At 38.1% G+C, this 26250-nt stretch overlaps 1 protein-coding gene across 4 annotated transcripts in view; it reads left to right on the top strand.

Annotated features, from left to right (window-relative positions):
* Window positions 1-26250, top strand: part of LARS2 (leucyl-tRNA synthetase 2, mitochondrial) — a 92509-nt gene that overhangs the window by 44703 nt on the left and 21556 nt on the right. For all 4 annotated transcript variants that reach the window (XM_050892786.1, XM_050892787.1, XM_050892788.1 and 1 more), the window contains 9 exons: window positions 47-154; window positions 1679-1838; window positions 5125-5229; window positions 8021-8136; window positions 9102-9385; window positions 12678-12776; window positions 14823-14960; window positions 24207-24310; window positions 25509-25691. In XM_050892786.1, coding sequence (XP_050748743.1) covers window positions 47-154; window positions 1679-1838; window positions 5125-5229; window positions 8021-8136; window positions 9102-9385; window positions 12678-12776; window positions 14823-14960; window positions 24207-24310; window positions 25509-25691 — 1297 coding nt within the window. The remainder of the gene's footprint in view (window positions 1-46; window positions 155-1678; window positions 1839-5124; window positions 5230-8020; window positions 8137-9101; window positions 9386-12677; window positions 12777-14822; window positions 14961-24206; window positions 24311-25508; window positions 25692-26250) is intronic.

Here is a 26250-nt window from a genome sequence, read left to right as displayed (position 1 = left end):
TGCTTACAAAAGCTGAATGTCCTGATTCTTTCTTTTATTGTATCAGGCTATGTTTGATGCTTTGTCCGATCTCCCTGAGTGGTACGGTATAAAAGAAATGCAAGCAAATTGGATAGGTGACTGTATTGGATGTTCTCTTGACTTCCTGCTAAAGGTAAGTCAGAAATTTCAATGCTGCTATCTTGGTTGGGCTAACCGCAACCCCTGAAATGCGTGATAGGAATGGATTTTCAGATCTAAAAAGCTTGAAATCTACTAAAAGAGATTATTATATGTTCATGCCAAGACAAGCACAGATTCCTGAAGAACACCACTTGTGGGTTGAAGAGATACTCCCTGCTGTCCTCCTTAGGAAAGAGTTTGTGTGTTCAAGTGCAACATTGGATGCAAATTGGCTGTGTGTATTTATGCCAAAATACATGCCAGCTAATAAGCATTCCTGAAAGCCACATTTGGGGGAGCAGTGCCAAGAGCAGTATCAAGTGGCACTGCACAAGTCAGCTGGGATCTAGCTGGGCTTTCGCTCCTCTCTGCACAGCACCTTCTCTGTCAGACCCAGGCTGACCTCGGGCAAGCCACTTACATTTGTCCATTATTTCATTTACTACATACAATAATTAAAATAATGAAAACCACACAATTAGGTAGTGATAGACCTACAGAGAAGTCTAGATAGAAAGAAAGGAGAGGAAGGAAAAAGAAACCTTAAGAAAATTATAATTATCTACAGAAGGACTTCAGATTTTCCCGTTTTTCTCAAGAGATGCAAAAGGTTTCTTGAATATGATAGTGACAGAAGAGATTTTCAGAGACCCTGATGGAATTTCAGCCCTTGTGCTTCAAAGCTTTATTGTGCTTATTTACTCTGGTCTAACGTTTTAAAAGTGACTTCTTATTTTAAAATACTGAATTTTTGGGAACTTCAAATTGAGACAGCTTAAACTGTCTTAATACCTCTGAATTGTACACTGCTAGAAGGTGCATTTTTGTATTTAGGTTGGTTTTATCAATTGTTTCTGAAAATGTATATCAATACCTGTTGTAGAAAAATCTCCTTCTAAGACACCCATATACTCCACAGTTAATTGACCTAAAAAATAAAGCCTATTGATAGTGCCGCGTAGTAATTCTTAAGCAGTCTTCTAAGTTTGTTACTCATATTTTATGTCCAGTTGTTTTAATGTTGTGCCACCTTTTATTATTTTATTCCTGTACATAAGTTGCAGCATTGACTTCATCAGAGAAGTGTGGTGGAAAGCCTGGTAGCTGAGAAAATCTTAAATTCTCTTTAGATTTCAGAGGTAACATCTCATTTCTGTTTCTTGGAAACAGGACATGCGTATTAAAAGTGAATAGAAGGATTCCAGGTTACTTAACCAGGGATTGAATCTAGCTCAGTAGCACAATGTAATATTATATATGATTTTAGAAATTTTTTTTATAGATATATTTGGAATAAACTGAGGCAAGACTGTAAAGCAACTTTCTCAAGGTCTTAAAAGTAAATTTTGTCAAGGTTTGACTCTGGAAACTCCCTATAGTGGGAATGCGTCTGGCTTTGACATTCAAAACTGTGTAATTCTACAAGGTGATGTAGATTTGTTAGTTGCATAAAAAAGAAGGGGAATGAATCTAAAACCACTGCACTTCCAATGGGAATCTTTCTGCTCTTTTTCAGGTTAATGGTAAAGTAACAGGAGAGAAGCTAGCAGCTTACACCTACACGCCTGAAGCCATTTATGGAGCTTCCCATTTATATATCTTACCAACTCACAGACTGCTGCATGGGAATAGCAGTCTCAAGGAAGTCTTTCAGAAGGAGTTCATCCCAGGGAAAGGTGATATTTTTCTCATACTGCATTTTGTTGTAGAAGAGTAACAATTGTAGAGAATGATCTTGAGAGAATGTGTGTCAAGCTGAGGAGGAGCTGTTCCTGTTGAGAGGGAACAGGTCTTTTGATTCTTGGTATATGTCAAACAGCATCACATCAGCCTGTTCTGGCTTCGGATGTGGTAAGAGCAGCTACGTTAGAATTCTTCCTTTTATAATGGCTGTGACACTTCATAGTATCTAAAAGCAATGGAACAGATTCTTGTTTCCTCAGGTACCAGAAGTGAATAGTTCGACTCTTGACTATGTCAGCCCATTGGAAAATCTGACAGCTATATGGTAATTTGTCGTTAGCACAAAGCCAGCAGAACCAGCTCTTGCATCAATGATGATCTCTTCCTGTCATAGGGAGTATAAAGAGGGCAGTAGACCACTAATACATAGCAAAGTGGATCATCGATAGATAGCAAAATAATACTCTGTTGTGCAGATCCTTAGTTAATACAAGACTCTAATGGAGTAAATTCAGAGTATCCCTATGGCAGGTCATGACTTGTACAGAGAATACAAATAAGTGGTAATTCTTTAATTGGTGTTAACTGGTTTCCTGAAGGCTCCTACCACCAGTTCTGCCTGTATTTAGCATCCCTGGCCTACTATTTTTTTTGTTGTTTGGAAAACCTGAAAATTACAAGAGTAAATACAATTTATACTGAATATTTTTTGTTTCCACTTCAGAGTGGTGTTTAATATTTATTTTTTTCCTCACTGTTAAAGATGAGGCTTCATTGTTTATATAACATCTGATGTCAACAGCAATGAAGGAGGAATCTTGTGGGAAATTGTGATGGTTGCACAGAACCTGCTTTATTTTTGAGTGCTTCATTTCTATAACCTTAAAAAAGTTTGCTTGCTAGCAGAAAAAAATGGAGCCTGAATGTGTTGAGTATATAGAGCCCTTGTCTCAGAGCTGAGCAAAGCTTGGAGAATTTTTGCTGAGGAACAAAGGAACAAATTTGCAGTTCTTACAGTTCAGCCAAATCAAAGTGCTAACCGCAGAAACGCACATCCATGCATGTGCCTGTGTCTTTGTTGGATCTCGTGCTTTAAGCCAAACCACACAAGTACAAAATTTGTTTTTAATGAGGACAAGAGTATATTTTTGTATATCGTTTTTACGTGGAAATACTTGGAAAGGCTTTTTTGTGTCTGTTAACAATAAACTTCACCTTTTGGTTGAGCTAAATTAAGAAGCTCTTATTCGGGGTAATGACAGCCGTAAGTCCTTGAAAAAGAGGCACAATTCCAGAATCTTAACTCTGCTATTGTTGTGTACTCCTGCTACTTGTAAATATACTTACATGCATTCTTGAGTTGAAATTAGCTGACATTTCTTACTATTTCTTGAGCATTTCAAAGGCACAGACTGGTATTTTCCAAAGACTAGAACATAAAGGAGAAGAATTTCTACATGGACTGTCAGATTTGCATTTCAGCCATGGTACATATGAAGGGCCCACAATGGCATTTAAGTAAAAAGAAATTTGGGATGGCCTTGAATAGACCATATTTTCACATTAACCAAGATTTTTAAAAAAAATTCACCAGTAACATTAAAATTTTAATTTAATTAATTGTAATTGTTTTCTTTTCAACTGAGATAGTCTTGTAACTCCCTTTCTTCACTGTGTTCTTATTTAAATAATTAGGAGGGTATGTTTTTATGTTTTCTAGCAGAGGAAAAAAAAGCTGTTGTATGGCAAAGTAACTTAAAGTTCTAATACCTTTACTCTTGGGGTACAGCTCTGCATTTTAGGCTATTATTATTTAAATAGAGGTGAGCAACCAGTTTTCAAACACTCAATTTTTTAGCCTAGAAAAATTTATGTTAATTTAGAATCTGGTAAGTCTTCTAGTTTTGACAGTGTGAGGTGTCTGAGATAAAGATTTGACCCTTACGTCGTTCATTATCTCATTATAATACTATGCATACATTCTTTTACATTTGTAACTGTAATATCATTTCTTTACAGCTATTACAATAATGATGTGAGCAAATAAGCACAAGAAAGAGTGCCTTCATAAACTGGAGGAGTTATTTTGGGTTCCAGCATAAAATGAAAATTATTGCTGGGTGGAGGAGAGAAGTTATTTTTAAAAGTAGACTGTCCTACCCACTCAGCTTCCTGTTCATGAGGCTTTTTGGTTAGTTGCTTTTAAAGAGTGAAATGATTCTTTTGTACTTTTTTTAAACTGAGGAGGAAAGCTATGTGCAGTGGTTTGAACATGAGAAATTTTCTCTAGAATATAGATATCTCAGACACCTGAAATTTGAAAAAGTAGTAATCAGAAATAAATATATCATTTGTTAAGAAGAGTGATGAGATATAGTAGCCCTATTCTCTAAAATGCTGTACTTTATTTCAAGCAAATTTTATGCATTGCGATACAAGCCTAAGACTTTCCTCAGCTTAGCTATGAAGATAGGTGAAAGGAAGCTCGTAGCAGGCTGTATTTTAATTATTTTAATTATCATCAACTTAAAGGCACTGAAAAAGTTAGAAACAGGTCCAAATTGAGATCTGGGGTTTGAATCCTCAAAACTTGGAGTATTCCAATTTGATTTTCTTCTCGCTGAACCACCCAAGCTACACATTGTAAATCAATTTCAGTTTATCACAGTTCTCACCCTTGATTCTCTCCTCTTCTCTCTCCCCCTCCCTGTGGACATTGGGTTCCTCATCTCTAATATGAATATGAATATTCTGTTTGGAAATCAATAGGTTATTTAGGGGTTTTTTTTTTATACTGGTCAGTATTTCGCATGCTTTGTAGTTCTTCTGTAAGAAAGCAAATCATAAGCATAGGATATATGCCCCCCTTCAGTTTCATCTGAATAACTGGAATTTTTTTGCGTAATTTTCTAATAATGTATGCTAGTATATAATTGAGGTCTTACTAGAGCTAATTCGTACAACTTTGTAGCAGGCCTGCATTTTGGTCAAGGACTCAATTTTTTTATTATAGTCCAAATCTTACGCTGTTTTTATTCAGGTGTTTGTTATAAGTATGTTTTCTAATCATTAAAATTTATCAGTTTGACTTACTGAAGATTTTGATACGTCTGAGCTTTTAGAAATGTGATTAGGCTTTTCATTTTCTTTCTTTTTTAAACAAAATTGTAATTTAAATTTCATGCATGTTTAAGATAAACTGAGTTCTAATAGTAGGTAATGTTCTTAGCATGTCTTCTGTCATATTTTACTTCCCATGATCATTACATTTGTTTTCAGATGCACTCACTTCAGTGACAGCTGTGAATTTGCTTACCGATCAGGAGATTCCTGTAGTCATCTCAGCAAAAAACAATTTTGAGAATTTTCTTGATACTAAAATAGGTATGTGACGTTTAATGTGTAAGTGGAATAGTATAGTTTTCAATTGCTGTGTTGGAGCATGAGATACTGTTGTGGTAAATCTTTGAACACAGCGGCTCTCTTCTGGACTTTGGAACTCTGTTCTTCATTCCTGTTCTTTATTAGGGAAGAAGGAAGGGAAAAGTAGCTATGTAGAATCTGTCTGGGGGAAGAGATTTACAGGATGATAAACTTTAATGGAAGTATTATAAAATTAGTACGTTTAATGAGCTAAATTTGAAGATCTGCATATGTTAAGAGGATTGATTACCTACAGTGCATGTGTATTTGGCTGTCTCTCACCATCCTTAATCAAAATAGAACTGTACCATTGTTTGACACAAATATTTTGCAAACAACCCAAAATTTTAGCTTTTTTTTGTCTTATGTTTACATAAATTATGTGTTCCTTATAGAGAAATGTTTCAGACAGTAAATGTACAAAACTTCCAAGTTTGACTTTTATCTGATAATATTTGTGTTGAGGTCAGTAAAATAATTCAGAATAGGTAATAAGTCTGTTCAGGTAGTCTTGGACAGTTATCTTGGATCCTTTACCTCAAAAGGAAGCATTCCCATAATTTAAGGCACCTAATTTAGGATTGAGGATCTATAAATAGAGGGGGAAGGGCGTTGCTAGAGGATACTCTGAATCGCCTGGAGTGGGCTTCTGTTCTCAAAGTTGTCCTATGAAAGCAGCCTGTCTTACTCCCTTCCTGCATAGCGAGCCTAGCCCCTCAACTTGGGCAGCTAAGTACCTATGGTTAGATGATGTGACTGTCCTCCTAAGTAAAATTAGAAGTTGTACTAACTTTTTAAAATGGTGTCTATTTTAATCTACACCCGCCGAGGTTTTTCTTTACCCTTGTGTTTTGCTATGGTCTTATCTCAGCTGCATTGAACAGGCAATGTTCTATGGCAGTCCTAATAGGAAGTAGTTCTCTCTTCTTCCCCCTTTCCACTACCTTCCTTATTCCTTAACTCCCTTTTGTTGCCTCCCTGTTATTGATACTTCTTTCCTGCCCTGGAGCTGCTACTTTCTTTTCTACACCACTGCCAATATTGGCTGTTCCTGCACAATAACTGGACTGAATAAAACTAGCTGACTGTGCAAAAATGTCTTGGATGACCCTCACAAGGCTGATGGAAATTATCCACTTGGGCTGTACTTACAACATGCCCACATCTTACACTTTAGAAATGAATCTATTTTTGAGAACCAGAACCTTTCCTCATGTAAGAGAAGCCAAATAATTGAGATACCTAATATTATTTTTCATGAAAAGCTTCCAGCTTGCTCACTGGCACTTACCTTGGCCTTACTTCTGTTGGAAACAGCCCAGCTCTTCCCGGGAAGTTCTGGATGCCAGCTGTTGAGCTTTGCGAATGTACATTAATAGCATCATCTTTTCAAAAGATGGAAGACCAAAAAGTGGGACCCGCTTTTTTCCATTCGTAGACCATATTGTGAAGCCACCTGTTGCAGGGTGCAGGGCTCTTTGACAAATTAAGATACATACATTAGTCTGTAATAGGGCCTTGAAATGGCAAGAGCATACATCTGCTGGAAAGATAAAATAGCGATTCTGTATTTTGCTAGTTTAAGGAGTTATTTGTCACAGGGGAGTTTTGCTTGGTTTTCTTTAGTTATCTGCTTCTAAACTTCCATATATTGACAGAGTTAATGTATAGCAGGCATTTCATTGCCTGAACAAAGATGATTGTTACACTGGTTTTGAATGAAGTAGTTTGTATGTTAATAATTCTAATGTGCTCAGCAATATTTTGAGAGTTTTTGTTGGTAGTTTTCACCAAGTTAATGTTGGCATTGGCTTGTCGGAGTAATTTTCTTTGCCTTTTAAAGATGACAGCAATCGTGCAAGATTGTTCAAAATATGAAATAAATTATCACTGAAAGGAAAAAATATGCAGAAAGATGTGTATCTCTGGAAATAATGAATCTGTTAGTATCTCAATGTTATTTCAGAATACATGTGATAATAAAGTTAAGAAATTTCTTAACTCACCCTGAAAGGTAGTCCTCTGAAGTAGAACTAAGATGTATGACTGTCCTAAATAATAAGATGCAAAGGGAAAGATAGCATAAGGGGCCTTAAGTACTGTGACTTCTATAACTGCCTTGAACAGCAATAGGTAGTGCTCTCAGTAGTTACATTCTGAATAGAAAATTGATGTTATTTGAATTGTTTTCCTGAGTTTATAAACAAATCATGTCTTTCATAATAAGTTAAAGGGATAGTGATGTTAGAGACTGTTGTGTTGTGGTACATTTTAATAAAATATGACATTAGAAAGAGATTAAATTTACTATTGAAACAAGGACTATTTTGGCTGTTTGTTTAGTATTTGTTTCTCATATTAGCAAATAGAATTAAAATTTGTATTATTTAAATATATTATATTTAGATAATATAACTGTATTGAAAATTTTATTATTTATCCAAATTTTGTAGCTTTACTTTTAGGCTTTTTCAGAACCATCAAATTTTCAGCCTTTTCTGAGGTAGGATATTGATGAACATTTGGATTACAGAGAAACTGAGAAAATGTGTTTGTAATTATTGCTGCTTGACTTTCACTGCTTAAAGAACATGAAAACATTTTTATTGTTTTTAGATTTTTAAAGTCCTTTGGGCAAACATAAGTCCATATAAAGAGAGTGTCATAGAAATAAAATGTTTTATCCTCAAACTGATGATTGATATCAATGTTAGTCAATCCCAGAAGTGATTTATTTTTTCTCCCCTCCTAGGAATTCCTAGTACTAGTGCAGAAGATGCTGCAGTAGCTAAGAATCTGGGCATTTCTTTCACTGAAGTCATTGAGACAATGCCAAATGGTTTGGAGAAAGTCATTAATTCTGCAGAGGTGGGTATAAAAGTATGGAGTTCTTTCCAACTTACAATAACAATGCAAACTAAATCTGTTTTCTGAAGAGTGCCAAGTACTTTGTATGATTAAAGGGATTTTTTTTTTTTTAAGAAGCAAGCCAGGCTTATGCTACCAAATTTCTAGGAATAATTTAATGATGAAATATGTTGGCTCTTCCGTAGCAATAAAATGAGTTTTTTCCTTTTGTACGTGAGAGGAAGGTACAGTATTGATCTGAGTTTTATAATGGAAACTGAATAATTAAACCCATGTTAAAAGTTGGTTCTTATTTCATCATCTCAATAGATTTTTAAGCTAAATATTAACATATTAGTCCTTTTTCCACTTATTCCCTGAAATGTGGTGTAAGCCTTTATGGTAACATATCTGCCTGAAATGACGTAGAAATCTTATCTTTAAATAAGATATATATGGTGTTACAGCTCTTGAAAACATGCATTTGATAGCAGACACAAAGCTCATATTCTGTTACATGACAGATAGGGTCTAAGTGGTTAAGATGTATGTGAAAGCAAGAATAGAAAAACCTAAAATGAACACAGGAGAAAGAAAGCTGTTTTACCATTTGCATTTCCTCAGTCTCTACATTGTGTAGGTGATATTCTGGAAGTTTCAGCATACAGCAGTTGATTAAAATATCAGCAGTAAATTCAAATATCTGCCAATAAAGGCTGAAGGGGTCTACAAGACTTTCTCAGCCTTGTTCTATTCAGACCATCAAGAACGTTACCCTTTGAGCAAGAGGGGTTAAATGAGTAGCTGGTATGTGAATAGTCTCTTGGATAGGAGGATGTTAAGCAGTGGGAAGGGGGAAATTAGTATGAGGCTCATAAACTTTGACTCCCAGAAATTGCATTTGTGACTTTTTTTGTCCTTGCATTTTCGCTGACAGCAAGTATAAATTTTTCTTTCTTCTTCTGCTTCTCTTGTTTTTTAATCAGATCACAGGCATGACTCGGCAGGAGGCTTTAAAAGCTATTACCCAACAGGCCAAAAATAAAAGAATAGGTGGAGACCTAACAAGTGACAAATTAAGAGACTGGTTAATATCTCGACAGCGGTACTGGGGAACACCTATTCCTATCATTCACTGCCAGACATGTGGCACTGTCCCCGTACCTTATGAAGACTTACCTGTGGTGTTGCCCAATGTAACCACCTTCACAGGAAAGGGCGCCTCACCTTTAGAAACAGCTCCAGAATGGGTGAACTGTTCTTGTCCGAGGTAAGCCAATGCTGTATTTACTGCAGACTGGGAGAGATTGCTTTGTACCTGCATGTTTCTTGTGCTCTTTCCGTAAGTGTTCACAACTGACCACTCTGAGACAGGATGCTACTCCAGAATGATGTTTAGTCTGACCCAGCATAGGGGTTTTTTTCTTATATACTCTGTAAAAATCCTTTTTTGCAACACAGACACCCACTGCTATTTTTTCATAAACAAGCTGAAGCAAAGCTCGCTGTTTTTAAGTTGGAAGAAAGAAAAAAGGGAAAACAGAATTATTTTCTCTTTACCCCCCATTTCTTAACAGTATTTCTTACTTCATTTACTCCAGTAATTTTCATTATCTTTCACTATCAGAGTTTATATAAAGCTTATAATGATTATTGAATTATGTCCTTTTGTTAAGGAAACTAACATCGTGTTCGTTTTCTTAGCAATAGTCCAACAATAAAGTGTTTCCTCAGCTATATAACTCTTTATCATAAAGAGTCACATTCACTGTATGTTACAGATGACAGCATGTAATTCAGATTGAAGGAGATAGTAAGTATATGCATCTTGTCAATGCTCTAATCTTTATTGTTTGTAGTCCAGCTGTGTGAGAAATAAAACAGCCTAAATTAAGTAGTGAGAGATAAGTCGTGAAAATCAGTTGTCTAATCTTGAGGGCTGCTTAGTCACTCACTCTGTACACTGGAGTTTGCATACAGGTTCTGCAGAAGGAACTGGTAGAACATGAGGTATACTAGAGAAGTTTTTCATCAGCAGTGCAATGCCGTGCTGCTGCTAACAGACTGACCAAATGGGAAGTACACTATCAGGCTGCCAGGCAGGGGAATCGGACATATAAATGGCATTAGGGCTCTCATTGATAATGCAGCAGTTTCATAACATCTAACTTTATTTTAACATTTGAAGGGTAGAATATCAGTGTGGTTTTCATTTCTAATTAGGTAGCTTACGCACAGCAGTTCTGTGGTTCTCTGGGAACATGTATTTTGACCTTTGTTGATAACATGTATTTTATGTAAAACACGCATTTACTTCCATGTTTCTGCATAGAAAATTTCTTTTCAGATATGCCTATTTAAATTACGTATAGTAGTGTATTTTAAAGTGTGACTCTTGCAGGGAAGCCTTACTAAACAAGATCCACAGGTTTAGTAAAATCCCCAGAAATGCCTTGGTCTACAATTCCTAATTTCTACTGAAAAATTTTCCTGATGTGATTGAAAGTCACTGTCTGCACTCTTGGCTTCCTCCTGACCTTAATTCAAAAATGATTTTGTTGTTTACCAGGCAACAATGTACTTTTGATGTATAGCAAATCCTTATGGTTTCTGGACAGTTACTGTGGTTGCCCTACTTAGAAGTTAATCAAGGGCATTTGTTTAGTCAGAAATAAAGGTGTACAGGATTAGTTTCTTAGCCTAAAACGTGGTAGTTTGCTGAAATTAACTTTTTTTTTAATTCTTATGTGTATTTGGCTTCTTAATTCTCACCTATTTGACAGCTATCTTCAGTATTGCTCATCTATATGTCTGCTACAGTTTCAAATCCTTTGAGCTATTACTTTTGTGTGTGCAGTCTTCCTTCGTTTTCCTTGCTCTGAGAAGTTACGTCATCCCTTCCTTTAGTCCTTCTCTCCAGTAATAGGGTTTTTTTTATTAGTTGCATTTGATATCTAGAATTAATAAGGAAAGCAAGATGGAAAGATACAAAAGTCTGTGAGTATTTGAGTGGCAATAGTGTTAGCAATTATAAATGGGAGGAGATGCCCAAGTTATTCATCATTATACAAGTCCAGGTAATTGTGTTAGTTGTCTGAAGATCGTCTAATGAGATTACAGTATTGTGCCTGTAATCACAATATTGATATAAATTGTATAAATTTTGAAAGATGCCCATGCTGTCTCTGTGTTAGTGAGCCATGTCCATTTAGAGTACAGGCAACATCAGAGGCATGAAGCAGATATAATTATGGTTCAATGACTAAATTCTTGCTTTTGACTGAAAAGCCATTCTGTTTCCATGTAATACAGTATTATTTTACGTTGGCCAAGTCTCTGCTTATATGTACAATTTAATAAAATGGTTATTCTATATAAAAAAGCAGTTAGAAGTAAAATTTCTTTACTACATTATTCCCATTGAAAGAAAAACTTGCTGGTAGAGAAGGACCCGGGGCAGAGACAGAGCGAAGGAAAATGTTAAGTGGTGATACTCTCATAAACTTGCCTCGGCAAGCCAAGCTGAAGTATCAGGCAGACAGGCAGATACATGTTGCAGCTCAGTCATCAAGCCTGATCAGAGACTAAATACGCAGTTGGAAAATATTAAATAGCCAGTCCACATTTATTATGTATATTTATTACACATATACATACATTTAAATTTACATACAGTTATAAATTGCATACATTTGTTACATATAGCCAGGGGTATTTATATACAAGTATGTCACAGATTGCAAAGTTTTATTGACATTAGAATAATCCCATTGTTTTAACAGTTAAGAGTTTTAAAGAGGGATCATTTACAACAAATGGAAGTTTATTGAATATGATTATTGGCTCCTACAAACAATTTATATTCAGGGAGAAATTAGCAGAAACTAACCTGAGCTTCTAAAATTTATTTTAAAACTGTTTCTCAGGGCTGCCGATATAACTCCAAGCAAAAATTGATTTGCCGTAATCACAAATCAAAATTGTGCTACAAGGTCTAGAAGAGATTTGCTATATCTCAGTGAAAGCTGAAATTAAACTAAGTTCATTTTTTCTAGAGATGATAACTATAACCTGCAAAGACCTTTTTGTACAATCAGTGAGAGGCAACCACCTGCTCCTTCTGCTAAATATTTATAAAATGATTTGTCTGCTGGTTCCTAAGGAGTGTGATATATATTCAGTACCCATTAACTTTATGGCAAAGTACGCTTGTCTGTGCTTTAAGACTTGCTTCGTTTCTTTTAAAATGGCAATTCTAAAAAAATTCCAGGAACATAGGATTGAGAGGGCTGTCTGGTGCAGTGCCGTCTTCCGCTATTCCTGGATGTTATAGCTGTTCAGGCTTCTTCTTGATTTGCTTTTTTTTTTGGTTTGGGAGGGAGAGGGAAGGACAGTCGGCCCTGTTACTGGCGTTGGACTCTTTCTGAACATGTCACTTGTCAGACTGTTCAGACCCGTTCAGCTTTCAATCTAAATGTCTTCATGGCCACTCTGTACACGGTTGGTTTTTTCCAAGCTTGTCACTTATCTAAAAATAGCTTTCCTCCTTCTCTTTTGCTCAGGTGCAAGGCAGCAGCACGGCGAGAAGTCGATACCATGGATACCTTTGTTGATTCTGCTTGGTACTACCTGAGGTACACTGACCCTCACAACACGGACAGGTGAGAGCTGCAGGCACAGGGCCATCGAGGGGCAAGCCTGCTTCACAGAATAGAAGGGAAGGAAGAGGCCAGACACTCTGGTGCTTCTAGCTTCTAACTGCCTTTGCAGAAGGCGGCGTAAACCCCTGTGATGCCCTGATTTTGTGCCTGTCCTCTGGCCTGAGCACAGCACAGGGTAGACAAGGAACTGCTCTAAACATGTGGCATTTGGTTGCTCCCATGCCAGGAGATCTTCAAGAGCAGGACGTGTAGACACAACTGTGTGAGCACAGGAGCTACAGGGCAAGGGGCAGAAGTTTGCATGAAAGGGCATGATGGGGCAGGGCACAGAGGAAACGTTCAGCTGAGGAGCTGAAGATAGTCCTTAGTGGAGGGTGCCATCAAGAATGACAGCCTACCATGACTCTCTGTGAGACTGTGGTAAGTTGCATGGAGTGTACCCTCTCTGGCAATACACTGAGTAGTTCAGTGTGTGGACAGACAGTGCTTTTCCATCGGTAAGAAGAGGAATAGTCCAGTGTAACATCCAGCTGCCAAGAATGGCACTTTCATTTCTCTCCTTTTGAATTCTGGTAGCTCTTGCTACTTCCTCGTGCACAGACCTAAAGCGAGGTGGCGTTGCAGCAAGCTCCTGCTGTGTTGGCACTTTGACTATATGCATAATTAATGAAAGGAGACTTTTCATGTGCTGTGTATTAGTGGCTGCAGCATGGAGAGTGTGGGAAGACAGATGTAGTTATTTAGCTGTTTTTCTGCTTTGTAGTCTGCCTGTAGTAGCACTGCTGATAGCACTGGTTTTTCCAAAGAGGAATTAGTGGAACAGCTTACTATGTAGTCTGAGGAAGATAGAAAGGGTTGCATTTTTAAGATACTGATACCACATGTAGGGCTGTTTGGGGATTTATTTGTTTATTTATTGTCCAGAGCAGTGTCTGGGTACATACTACATACCGAGTGATTTAGTATAGCTCGGCCAATTTTTTTTTTTATATTGGCAGTACTAGTTTAGTTAAACTAAAGAAAAATCTTCTGTTAACACTTTTATTTCATGTTAATGTTAATTATTTTTTAGTGATAGTGTGAATTTATTATTAATATTATTAAGTTAGGCAGATTGCTTCCTCTCCAGTGACAGTTTGAAATATTTTTTTGTGCATGGATAAAAGGGACTTTTCCAGAAGTTGAAGAAGAAATAGTCGGGTGTAACATCCAGCTGTCGAAGTAACAAAGTAATGAAGCTTAATGTAGCTAAATCTGTTTTATATTGAAATAAGAACATTTACATGGACATCTGCACTAGATTGCTACCTCCATTTGATTTATTTATTTGCTTTTTTTAGCTAAGCTGCTGTAGTGGTTTAACCCCAGTCAGCAGCCAAGCACCACACAGCCGCTCCCTCACTCCCTGTCCCCACCCCCCCGCTCCCGGTAAGCAACGCTAGGAAACCATGCAGGTGACCTCCAACGACATAGTAAATACGCTGTAAATGACAAATTTACTGTAAGTTCATCGAGCATCCTTCAGTTGGAGTGTGATGACCCATCTGACTCTTCAGAATGTTTTGCAGCCTTAAACTGCTTCATTGCCCCCTAATGGCAACAATGCAAACATCTGATTAAAAAAATCAACTGTTTTTGAGTGGGCATGTCTTTTGTCTTTCACTCTAATATATTTGTATGTAAAACTTGATAAATACTAAAAAATTTAAAGGCTAGCCACAAGGTATTTATAAAAAAATCATTTAAAGAGCAAGCAAATATTTTCATCGCTTTCTCAGGTAATGTATGTGAAATCTTAGTTGCTTGCCTAAAATATAGGAAAATAATATTTTTGTGGATCTGTGTCTCAGTGGAAATAAATTTTTTGCCTATAATTTAATAAGCATATCACTTCTTTAAAATTAAAAAGATCTGATAGTAAAAGTTTTATTACACATGTATTGCTCTCAGTAAACAGTGGTGTGCAGTCAAGTATGATAAGCTACTTTAGTAGAGCTGATCTTTCTTTTCCACATTGTATTTTTTCTATAATTGTGTTTTTTTCAGGCCCTTTAATAGTGACTTAGCAGACTACTGGATGCCTGTGGATTTGTACATCGGAGGAAAGGAGCATGCAGTTATGCACTTATTCTATGCGAGGTTTTTCAGCCATTTTTGCCATGATCTAAAGATGACAAAACACAAGTAAGACTTATATTTCTATAAAAATCTTTCATATTTCATTTGACTAGCAAGAGTGTTAGTGGACACTATGGTGTATGGTAGTACATTACATCGAATAAGCCTGAATTTTCCTGCTTGTCAGTCTTGGCTGACTACTTGGTTTCTCACAGTCAGTTGCATTTTCTGTATGCATACATACATAGCGTTTTTATTACATGAGTATTAAGTGGTTCAGAGCAAGTGATAAAATGCTGCTGTAGATTTTCAGCCTGCAAAAGCTTGCATAAACTAGTAACTTCAGGCATTCTGAGTAGTGCTATTATTTCAAATTAGGTAACTTCCTGCCAGTAATACCGTTAATTTCAGTGGAACCATGTATATGTAGAAAACTAAGCACTCCTATAATTCACTGCAGTATTGGAGCTGAACAGTGCAAAACACTTCTTGATAAGCAAAAGCAGTATATTTATCTGCTGTCAATTTATTTTTTATTTAATGACTTTTATATAATGACTTTTAACTACTCTTGTTGCTGATGCTGCTATAGCCTAATTCATTATCCTCTGTTTTGGTTAGAGGTAAAGTTTGAGGCAGGAAGGTGAGTCATCTGATGTTCTATTCTTTGTCCGCTCAGTTAGCTTCCCAGCTTGACATCCCCATTTCCACAGAAATTCTGCCCTTCTGTACCCTGAAATGCCATCACAGGAATGCCTCAAGTGGGAAGATACTAGTGTCAGAGCAGTGAAATACTGCCCGGTGCTCTGTCCTGTTCTCCCATCAGCAGAGGTGTTTGAATAGATTGAGCCAAAATAAGTGATCCCATGAGAAGAACTGGTCAGTAATTTCTCAGCTGGCAACTCATATACATTCAGTCTTTACTAGTATCCACTCTAAAAACTTGATGTAAAAGAGGAACCTACATATACATGGCACTGAACTCTCTTGAATGCAGTAGTTTTGCTACAAAACTAGAACTTAAGTAGCTGTGCGCCAGAAGAAGATGGACTAGTTAGTGGAGCCAGCAGAGTACTTCCCTGAGGTATTTCATAATCATTTGATGAAAACAGGCGATGCGTTTTCATTGCTTATTCTTGCCTACAAAATAGTTTGCAGTGAAAGCTGTATTTGAAATTTTGGATGTGGATGATTTGTGTACCTGTGTTTCACTCTGTTGTCTCCAGCTTGCATAGCTGCAGCAGGAAGGCTGTTTCTTCTCTCAGGGAGTGGACCTCTTAAAGCAGACGCTTTCTCTCAGAGCCACTATTCCTTTAAGCAGAGAATTTCAGAGCTTTCCCTTGCAAGCAATTTCAGGTTTATCGGTTCTACAAACGACTTTACAGTCCTAATCTATTGGCCATCTAGTAGAGCTGTAACACACAGCAGCAAAATGTTCTTTTGCTAGTCAAATTCTTCCACCTCCCAAAATGACATTAATTATGGTGGCTGAAGTATTGTCACTATAAATTGAGATCACAAGGAAGGGAAGGTTTGCTTGCAAAGTAAGCGGTCCATGCCGGTGTGTGGTCCACGCTGGTGTGCAAGAAAATGAGGAGGCATTTAAAGAGGCCAGCTTGGCTGAAAAGGGACCTCCTGAATGAGCTCAAGCACCAAAAGAAGCACATACATAGAAAGTGGAAGCAAAGATGGGCTACACCTGGAGGAATGTGGAAGCATTGACTGGGTAGGCAGGGTGGAATTGGGAAAGGCCATAGCTCATCTAGAATTGAAACTGGTGAAGAATGTGAAGGCAGTAAGAAGGACTTCTGCAGATACATTGAAAAGAACATCAAGGAAAACGTTGGCCTGATGCAAAATCAGGCAAAAAGCCTGGTAGCAAAGGATAATCTTTGCCTTGGCCTTTGCTGTCAAGGTCTGTGCTTAGTAGGAGAGTTTGAAGGAGAGAGGTACTACCCACTGTAGAGGAGGATTGAGTTAGGGATCACTTAAGTAAACCAGACACGTACAAGTCCATGAGACATGGACTTGTAAACTTGTAAGTAAACCAGACACGTCCAAATTCCAGGCACATGAAAGACAAGGTGACTGGGAGTAGCCACCACGGATTTCCCAAGAGGAAATTATGCCCAACTTAATCTGCCTTCCTTCTATGGTGAGATTATTCCCTCTGTGGATGAGGAGAGAGCTGTGCACATCTTTTACCATGACTTCAGCAAGGCTCTTAACAAGTTCTCCCATGGCATCCTTGTAGTCTGACTGGGGAGATACATGCTGAATGGGTGGACTACAGCATGGATGGAAAAACTGTCTGGACCATCAGGTTCAAAGGGTCAATGTTCAAAGTCTGACTAGCAGCAGTTCGCAAGTGGTATTCCTCAGGAGTCACTGTTTAGAGCAGTTGTATTTAACAACTTCATCAACAACCTGGGCAGTGCATCAGAGTGCTCACCCTCAGCAAGTTCATTGATCACTGCACACTGAGAGAGGCCATTGATACTCTGGACGGCAGGGCTGCTATGCAGAGGAGTTTGACGAGTTGGAGAAGCAAGTCTGAAGTGCTGACAGGAATCGCAGGTACATGGAGCAGATTACCCACAGAAACAGCTGGGGCTGTGCCGACTATGTGGTTTGACTGAGAAGGGCATTAGGGGTCGTGATGAACACTGAGTTAGGCGTGAGTCAGCAGCTGGCTGTGCTGCCTTAGCAAAACCATGTCCAGCTTTGATTATCTCTGCTCATCACTCAGGAAGGCACATCTGGAATATTGAGTCCAGTTTTGAGCCCCCCCCCAGCATGGGGAACATTGTCAAACTGAAGAGGATCTAGTGGAGGAGCACTAAGATAGTCAGGGGCTGGAGCATATGGCATACCAGGAGAGGCTAAGGGAGTTGGGTGTGTTCACCATTGTCGTGGTTTAACCCCAGCCAGCAGCCAAGCACCACACAGCTGCTCCCTCACTCCTCCCACTCCCAGTGGGATGGGGAGGAGAATTGGGAAACAAGGTAGAACTCGTGGGTTGAGATAAGAACAGTTTAATAACTAAAGTAAAATATAATACTAACAATAATAATAATAAAATATTATAATAATAATAATAGTAATGAAAAGGAATATAACAAAAAAAAGGGGGGGGGTGTGAGAAAAAAAAGAGTGATGCACAGTGCAGTTGCTCACCACCTGCTGACTGATGCCACAGCCACGATCCACGCCTCCCAGCCAGCTCCCCCCTGTTTATATACTGGGCATGACGTTCCATGGTATGGAATATCCCTTTGGCTAGTTCGGGTCAGCTGTCCTGGCTATGCTCCCTCCCAGCTTCTTGTACACCTGCTTGCTGGCAGAGCATGGGAAAGTGAAAAATCCTTGGCTTAAGAGAAGTGCTACTTAGCAACAACTAAAACATCAGAGTGTTATCAACATTATTCTCACACTAAATCCAAAACACAGCAGTGTACCAGCTACTAAGAAGAGAGTTGACTCTGTCCCAGCCGAAACCAGGACAACCATGGAGAAGAGAAGGCTAAGGAGGGAATGTAATTGCAGTCTACTGCTACCTAAAGAGGTTTATAGAGAAGACAGAACCAGACTCTTCTCAGAGATGTACAGAGAAAGGAAAGGAGTGACAGTCACAGATTGCAGCAAGGTCCAGCTGGACAGAAGGAAAATAGTTTTGACAGTGAAGGTAATCAGACTGGAACAGTTTGACCAGAGAGGTTGTGGGATCTCCATCATTGGATATTTTCAAAACTCAGCTGGATGAGGCCCTGAGCAACCTGAAGTTAGGTCTGCTGTGAGAAAGGAGTTGGACCAAATGACTTCCAAAGGTCCCTTTCAACCTACGTTATTTTAAGACTCCGTGATTCTGTAGCTGTATTAATCTGGAATGTGTTTTGTTCACACTCCACTGTGACAGAGCAGTAGTACCAAAGCTGTGTATTGTAGACTGGTCTAAATATGATAAATTGCAGAAGAAAACTCTAACTTCAATGAAAAAAAATGCTTAAGAAGCACTGACTATGTCTAGTGACAATAGCAGAGAAAATCAAAATTGCTTTCTGTAGAAGTAGTTTGCAAGACTGTGGAGAATTCTTTTGATGCCGTATACAATCTCAAGAACTGTTGCACATGTGAAGATACGTTACAGCATTGCCCCTAGGATCTGTGGTTTGTACTGCTTATACATGTGCTCAGACTGCAAGGTGACAGTAACACATTCATCATCACGTGCAAAATTGCTTGCTTGCTTTAACTCTACGCAAGTTAAAGCATTAGGTGCTTTTAAGCCATGAACTCAAATTAGGATTTTGTTTTGATATGGAAATCACAACTCCTTTATAAATATTACCACGTGTTTTAAATGTTTTACCATTGGTCAGAAGCCACTTTTGCTCAGTCTTCTGTTAGGACTGCTCAAGGGCTGGTCTGAGAGATCTGAAAAAGGTGATTAGAAGCAACAAGCTTATTGTTAGGAAGCTTAAAGTCATGGTGTTGAAGCCCACAGCTCTGAGGGAAAACATTAAAATGTTAAAAAACACTGCCCCCTTGTGCATTTTCAGTCTTTCTCTAGCAGCTCAGGTCTTGTTCACTGATTAAATTAGTAAAATTCTGCTATATCTCCGTTAATGAGAGCTGCCACCATTTAAAGTGTTATCTAGTATCCTGACAATTTTTATGATTCCCCTATTAATCTGTATTAATTTTTTATTTTGATAGGTTTTCTTCATGGAAATTTTCATTGTTTTGCTCCTATCCTCTGACTTTCAAATCCATTGAAATATTTCCTGATAGTCTTTAATTCTGTACTAATGGCTTTTAATATATTAATGAGGTTGAAAGCAAAAGTGAAAAATTCTGTAGTTTAGATTTTCAAAGCAATATCTTCAAATATGATGTACATTATTATTATAGAAATATAGGCATCATATGTAAAATAGGCATTTACAGACATCACACATGCTTTCATAGAAAATGCAATGTTTGTAGGCATCTAAAATCGTAAAGGTGTCAGTATAGTTTAAATATCCCCTGAAGATGGGGCATGATCTTTTTTTTTTTTTTTTTTTTTTTAATGCATTGAACTGGAGATGGTGGGAAATGTTGCTCATTTCCTCAGTAATGACAAGGCAGAATAAATGGCACCCTCTGGGTATTGGTACATGTGATAACAGATTAAGCCCAAATTGATGTCATTTTGTTTTAGCAATCTGGTCTGTAAAGTGCATCGGTTCTAGAATTAATTCACAAGCCAGTCAGCCCTCCCAGCTGTGACCACCGCTGGGAGAGGGGCCAGGTAGGCAGCTGGGGCCAGCAACCTCCTCATCTGTTCCAGCTTAATCCACCACGGCGAGTATGTGCTGACACACTCGGTTACACCTGCTCAACTGTATTATTGCAAGTACAAGTTACACAGAATTTGGCTCTTCCCTAGACTTTAGTAATCGGTTCTGTCTGATGAATAATTGGAAATGGGATCTAGGACATTATCCCTGAAGGATTATAATGCAATAAAAAAGTTTATTGTTGCCATTAAGTCAGCAGATTTGACTGTGATAGAGAGCAAATCTGTTAAGTAAGGCGGGACTATTTTCACATAGCTGCATTACAGAATAAAAGAAGATATGTGTGTGAGAGAAACGGCTTATTCTGTGAAGGAAGGATGTTAGAGCTTCTCTGCATTCATTAGGGACTTTATCATTAGTGTTGATTTTAAGTAAAAGCACTCAGCTATTGACTGTGTAAAATCTTGAACGTTCAATATTGTTTGATCTTTTTTCTGCGTACAATGATCAGCTTCCACATCCTCCAATCACTTCTATTCTGGTCTTCCACAGGGTTGCCAGGTTATTACGGCTAGATCTAACAGCAGGTTTCACAAGCACCTGAACTCAGCTGACAGTGACTGACTAAGGTCTTGTCTTCACTCTAGGGCACAGCATCAGGCTCTCTCAGCCTTTCTAAAGGTGCAGGATGCAAATACCTGCAGTGAGCTTCCTTGCTGGGGCTATCCCTTCTTCTGAATCTGCTATTTATCACTGTTGCAGGCTCTACAGAGTCCTTCCAGCCAGCTCATTTGTAATTCAATTGAAAGTCCTGCTACTCGCCTTGCATGGAGCAGAGCAAGGAGCATGAGGACATGGCACTGAGCAGGAGTTCCTGATCTGTCAGTCACGCTTGCCCCTCCATCCATTGTGTGCTTCTATATAGAGAGATCGGTCTGTCATAGAAATGAATCTGTATATGAACGTTACTGAAAGGACAAAGATGGATTACGCACTTCATGGCTAGCACATCCTTCTCAGAGGTGTCAGGCAGACTTTGCAGGTGGGGTCCCATCTGACATGCAACAGGATCAAAAGCTGCGCACAGCTAAGGCCACAGTGCCCATACTCCAGCATGGGCACAAACAAACTTCACGGGCAGGTGACGGCATATCCCGTTCCAGCATCCTTACAGTCTGAAACGTGATCGAGCATTCAAAGAAACTCAAGCCACCTCTTCATTTACTGTGCCAGAAATGTCTGTCTGAACATAGCTTAATTTCAGTTGTTCACAGTGGTATGGCTCAGGAGGTATTTATGATGCCAGGCCATGACTGGGTGCTGCAGTATTTAGATCAGAATTGCATCACACCTGGTGTGCTGCGGCTTCTTGGCAGTTCCCTTCCACAGCCAAGAAACACATCGCTTTCTTCGAAGGGGAAGATTTTAGGTGTGCAGTTTTAGTAATGTAAATTAAGGTGTAACTCTGCATGTGACCATGAGATGGAGCCACCACAACACTGGCAAAGTCACTTTGCACTTCAGGAGAAATTCAGTACAGGGCTCAATTTGTTTCTGAGCCCTGTGTTTATTAGAGGGGCTCTGGCTTTCTCATTTTGGGCATGTCTCCATTCTCCTGCGGTCTCTCACTAGGAACACGTGGGGGGGGTTTTCCCCATACTTGGTAATGTATTTTGTGTTGCATTTTTGTAGCCTCTGTCAGCATAAACAAAAATAGGAAATGCTCATTCCTGCATTCAGCTTTTCATAACTTGGCATATGATCTGAACTAACTCTTTGTCATTAAAAATAAGTGTTCCTGAAAAATCACTTGCAGTGGAGAGCCCTATCTGATTTGGATGTTCTCGCTACCTCATTAGCTTTATTTTAGATAGCAGCAAGTGTAGCTATTTTAATAACTGTTTGAGATCTTAAACAGACTGAAGTACTGAATGATAGGGGGGAAAATTCTTTTTTTTTTTCCTTGGTGTAATGTCTTTAGTTTGTAGAAGAAACTTATCCTGAACAGTTATCTCCTGAAGCATTTTTCCACCATTTGTTGATGAGAGGATTACGAGGTTTTTGTTCCTGAGCATCTTCTAATTCACTTGGATAATATGAGATAATTACTTGAGATTTTAGGTAATTATTGCCTCCTATTTTTAAAGTCCTTTTTCTTGTTTGTACTGTCTAAATTTAACTTCAGTTCTCATCTCCTTAAGTTCCTTTAATTTATTTCTGAACAACAGGATTTTTCAGGCAACTTGTGAAATATTGTCTAGAAAATATTTATAGAGATGCTTGAGTTGCTGCTCTTAACATTGTTGATAAAACCAGGTGGCATGGCAGAGACTCATACTGCTTGGTGACTGAATGATACACTACTATGTGCCAGTACTTGCACAGTATTTAGAAGTATACAAAATATGCAAGGAAGGAAACTCATGTTCAAACATGACTATGTTGAAGATAAAGTATGAAGCTTGTCACTTTCTCCCAGTTTAAGGCTTTCCTTTCAAATATCTCCTCAGAGTCATCAAAAGGGTTTAAAGGCTAGTACTTGGAAGATATCTGCTTTAATACAGTTAAAACATGCATAATTGTTATATAATTTAATAATACTATAACTATATTATTAAATAAATTACTGGGGTTTAAATTATGAGATAAATTGTCATATAATTTATATTTCCTAATAATGTAAAATACTAAATTAACTCCTTAAAACTGAGTAGTGGTTTGGATTATGACTTTTTTCTACATGTGAAGTAAAATGTGGAAGTCTGGTTTTACTATTTCTTCTTTAGATGGAATTCTAGCTTTTTTAAAAATATGTAAATAGGTGTAATGCATCCTTTTACATATGTTGTTTTGGTAGGTACGTGGGGCTTTGTTAGGTGGAAGCGTGGAGGGTTCAGATTGCTTAACGTTGAGCACACGTGAGCATTAGGAGGTGCAAGTCAGTAGTAACCAGCACTGATTAGCACGTCCTGCAAAATGATGGTCACCAATGTCTTTGTGTTGGAGGATCCCATGAGAAGGCTCCCCAGACTGTGTATGCCTTCTGGGTCTGGCTCCATACCTCCTCCCTGGCCCCTGCTGTTCTTGGGGCTGCTGTTAGAATTGCCTTACTTTCCTGCCCTATTGAGTGGGGACCAAAACCCCTAGAGATTAATTTTGTTGCCTTTTTTTCAGTGAAAGCAGCGACAGACATCTGACTCGATGAATTAGAAATGCAAGATCCTTAAAGGAGGTGGCCACAATAATGTATCTGTCAACCAGAGCAGTGTATCCTTAGAGTTTATTTCTTGCTGACTGCACTACTGCCCTTAGCTTTGGTGCTTTTAAGGCTCTTTTTAGCTCTATCACACACACATTTGATGAGAGTTTACTCTTCCTGATGTAAATTTTGCTAGAAAAGTAAAGTTTTAATGTTCAAGATGCTAAAAAATTGATCCACTGACATATGAACTTTCCAGCATTGCCATTTTTCTAGCGTACCTTTTTCTTACAGCTAGGTCTTCATGGCTAGTTCTGCAAAGGGACAAGGCATGCAAGTGCTTATGTTAGAGAAACTATCTTCTCCATTTATGGAAAGAAATGTGCAGTGAGATTTTGATTTGTTCAAAGTACTCTGCTCCTCAGAGAGAAGCTAGAACTAAATATTTCTAAGACAGTGAGGCCAGGTACTTGAACGCTTTTACACATGGGGATTTAGCTTGAAGTTAGTGAAATTGCACTGTTGGCCAAGAAACTTTTGTGTATTAGGCATATGCTAATTTGAAAAGTGACGTTAGAATAACTCAGTACTAAATCAGGATGCAAGAATGTGTGCAGAATACAAATAAATACTAATGCTTGCCAGCCAGCCACCATGAATAAATGCACAAAGTAGTCTTTCTAAGGTGACAACCATTTATGTATAGTCAACTTGAAATTTTTGTTTAATTAAATAATTATGCCTGATTGGTGCAACACCTGAGGCTTATCATAAAGTATGCTTTTGACAGCTCTTTTCAACAGACAAGTTTCTTTTTCCTTCAATCCGTAGGGAGCCTTTCCATAAGCTCTTGGTTCAAGGTCTTATCAAGAATCAGACATTCAGACTAACAACAACAGGCCAGTGTTTGAAGAGAGAGGAGGTTGATCTCACTGGTAAGAGAGACTGCATGGGAAAATCAGCATAGGTGCATCCAGAAAGTCAGGGACTGCTTCAGTGTACAAGTCTCAGTGCTGGGAAAATTTGGAACAGAAGATGAATCCTTGTAATATTTAAAGTGGAGAGCAACTTCTGTGAGTTTTGGATTTATACGCACTGCTGAGTGCACAGAGACCCTACTAATCCAGCAGCTTTTAATTGCATCCAAACACAGAAACAGTGCTATGGTATTATTTTAGCTCCAGTATAGTCCAAAAGATCAGAAGTCAGTTTTGTTAAGACAGTGCTCAGCGGCTTGCTGAATGGAGCTAGTAGTCCCAGCAAACAGACAACCCACAAAAACATTGTGGCAAAGCTAACACAGATGTTGGTGTATTCAGTAGATATTAGGAATGTAAAACGTGTATAGGAAAAAGTGCTGTTTCTCGCGTTCTTTCCAGTGCCTTCACTGCATAAGCTGGAGCAGCAAGTCCTGGCTTGGGGACCTGTAGGAACAAGAGTGGTTTGGTCGTATTTGCCTCCCTTAAGCACTCATCTCGTGCAACCTTGTTTTCACTGTTCTTCTCCTGCATACAAACCCCATAAATCAGTTAAAAAACAAACAAACAAACAAACAAAAACCCCCAAACCGTTATGTTTACCACTGTCTGCTATTCTATTTTCTTCCAGAAAAGCTAGGGCTTTTCTGTAGCAGGTGGTTTTGCTTGGTTGCACCTTTATCAGTGTAAATGCCTCTTTCCATCTCTAAATTCATGCAATAGAAGGCACGTTCTTGTCAGGATAACTTACTGCAATTGAAACCTATAAATCTGGTGTTTGTAAAAGCTAAGTGCAGGTCAGAATTGTACCAAATCAGTACCCCTATCTAGGAGGTTTTAAATGTCACGGTTATAACAATACTTCAATCTCAGGGGCTATCTGGTACATAGGATGAGTACCAGATACAGCTTCCAAATGGTAGAAGAAGACTTTCTGTCATGATGTAATGGAAACATTGGGATATTACTTGTGTTAAAATATTAAAGTAGGAAAAACTTGGGAGGGAAGAGGGTGTTTTTCCTCTTTAAGCTGTTTGGAAACCAGAAAAACCCCACTAGAAATAGTTGTTTCTTCTTATGCTTAGGGAACAAAATTAATTGCTGTTACAAATGAGCAAAATTTGTTTTAATACTTTGCATATGTCTTAATATTTAGGAACTGAACCAGTTCACCTAAAAACTGGTGAGAACCTCCAAGTTGCTTGGGAAAAAATGAGCAAATCTAAGCACAATGGAATAGACCCTGAAGACATAGTGAAAGAGTATGGCATTGACACCCTACGTCTTTACATTCTGTTTGCTGCTCCTCCAGAACAAGATATTTTGTGGGATGCTAAAAGTAAGTCGGATTGTTTCTGTTGTTTGGTTTGGTTTTTTTTTCCTAGTGTGTTATATTTTAAACACAAAATTAATACAGTTCTTGATGCACAAGTTTTGGAACAATTGAATCAAAGTATAATGAGCAGGTTTCATTGTTTCTCTTAAAAGAGAGGGGGTCACAAAGCTGTCACTGAGAGGCAGGTTTGCAAGATTATTGCAAGCAGCTTACCTCTTATGAGCTAAAAGCATGTATGAAAAGTACTTCTTAAGTGGTATTTTCTTCTGCAAACTTGGACCTCATTCTCTTATTTTTTTATTAGCTACAACTGATTGACTGAAAATTATTATTTTAAGATTATTTTCTTCATTATAAGCTGCTTTTTTAATCATATCACATTACAGACAAAATTTTGCAATATTATTTCCATTATTTACACAAGTATGCAATGGCTTTTGTAAGCTGTACTATGAAATACTTCTCAGAAGAATCTCATTAGTAGATAATCAGAGTTCCTAGTAACTAATATTTGTACACACTGACATTTTTATGAGCTTATTTCTTGAATAAGTTAAGATTT

The sequence above is a fragment of the Gymnogyps californianus genome, chromosome 2 (genome assembly GCF_018139145.2).
Source record: "Gymnogyps californianus isolate 813 chromosome 2, ASM1813914v2, whole genome shotgun sequence".
Classification (NCBI taxonomy): domain Eukaryota; kingdom Metazoa; phylum Chordata; class Aves; order Accipitriformes; family Cathartidae; genus Gymnogyps; species Gymnogyps californianus.
Note: the sequence above shows the minus strand (reverse complement) of the source record. Positions and strands in the feature narration are given on the sequence as shown.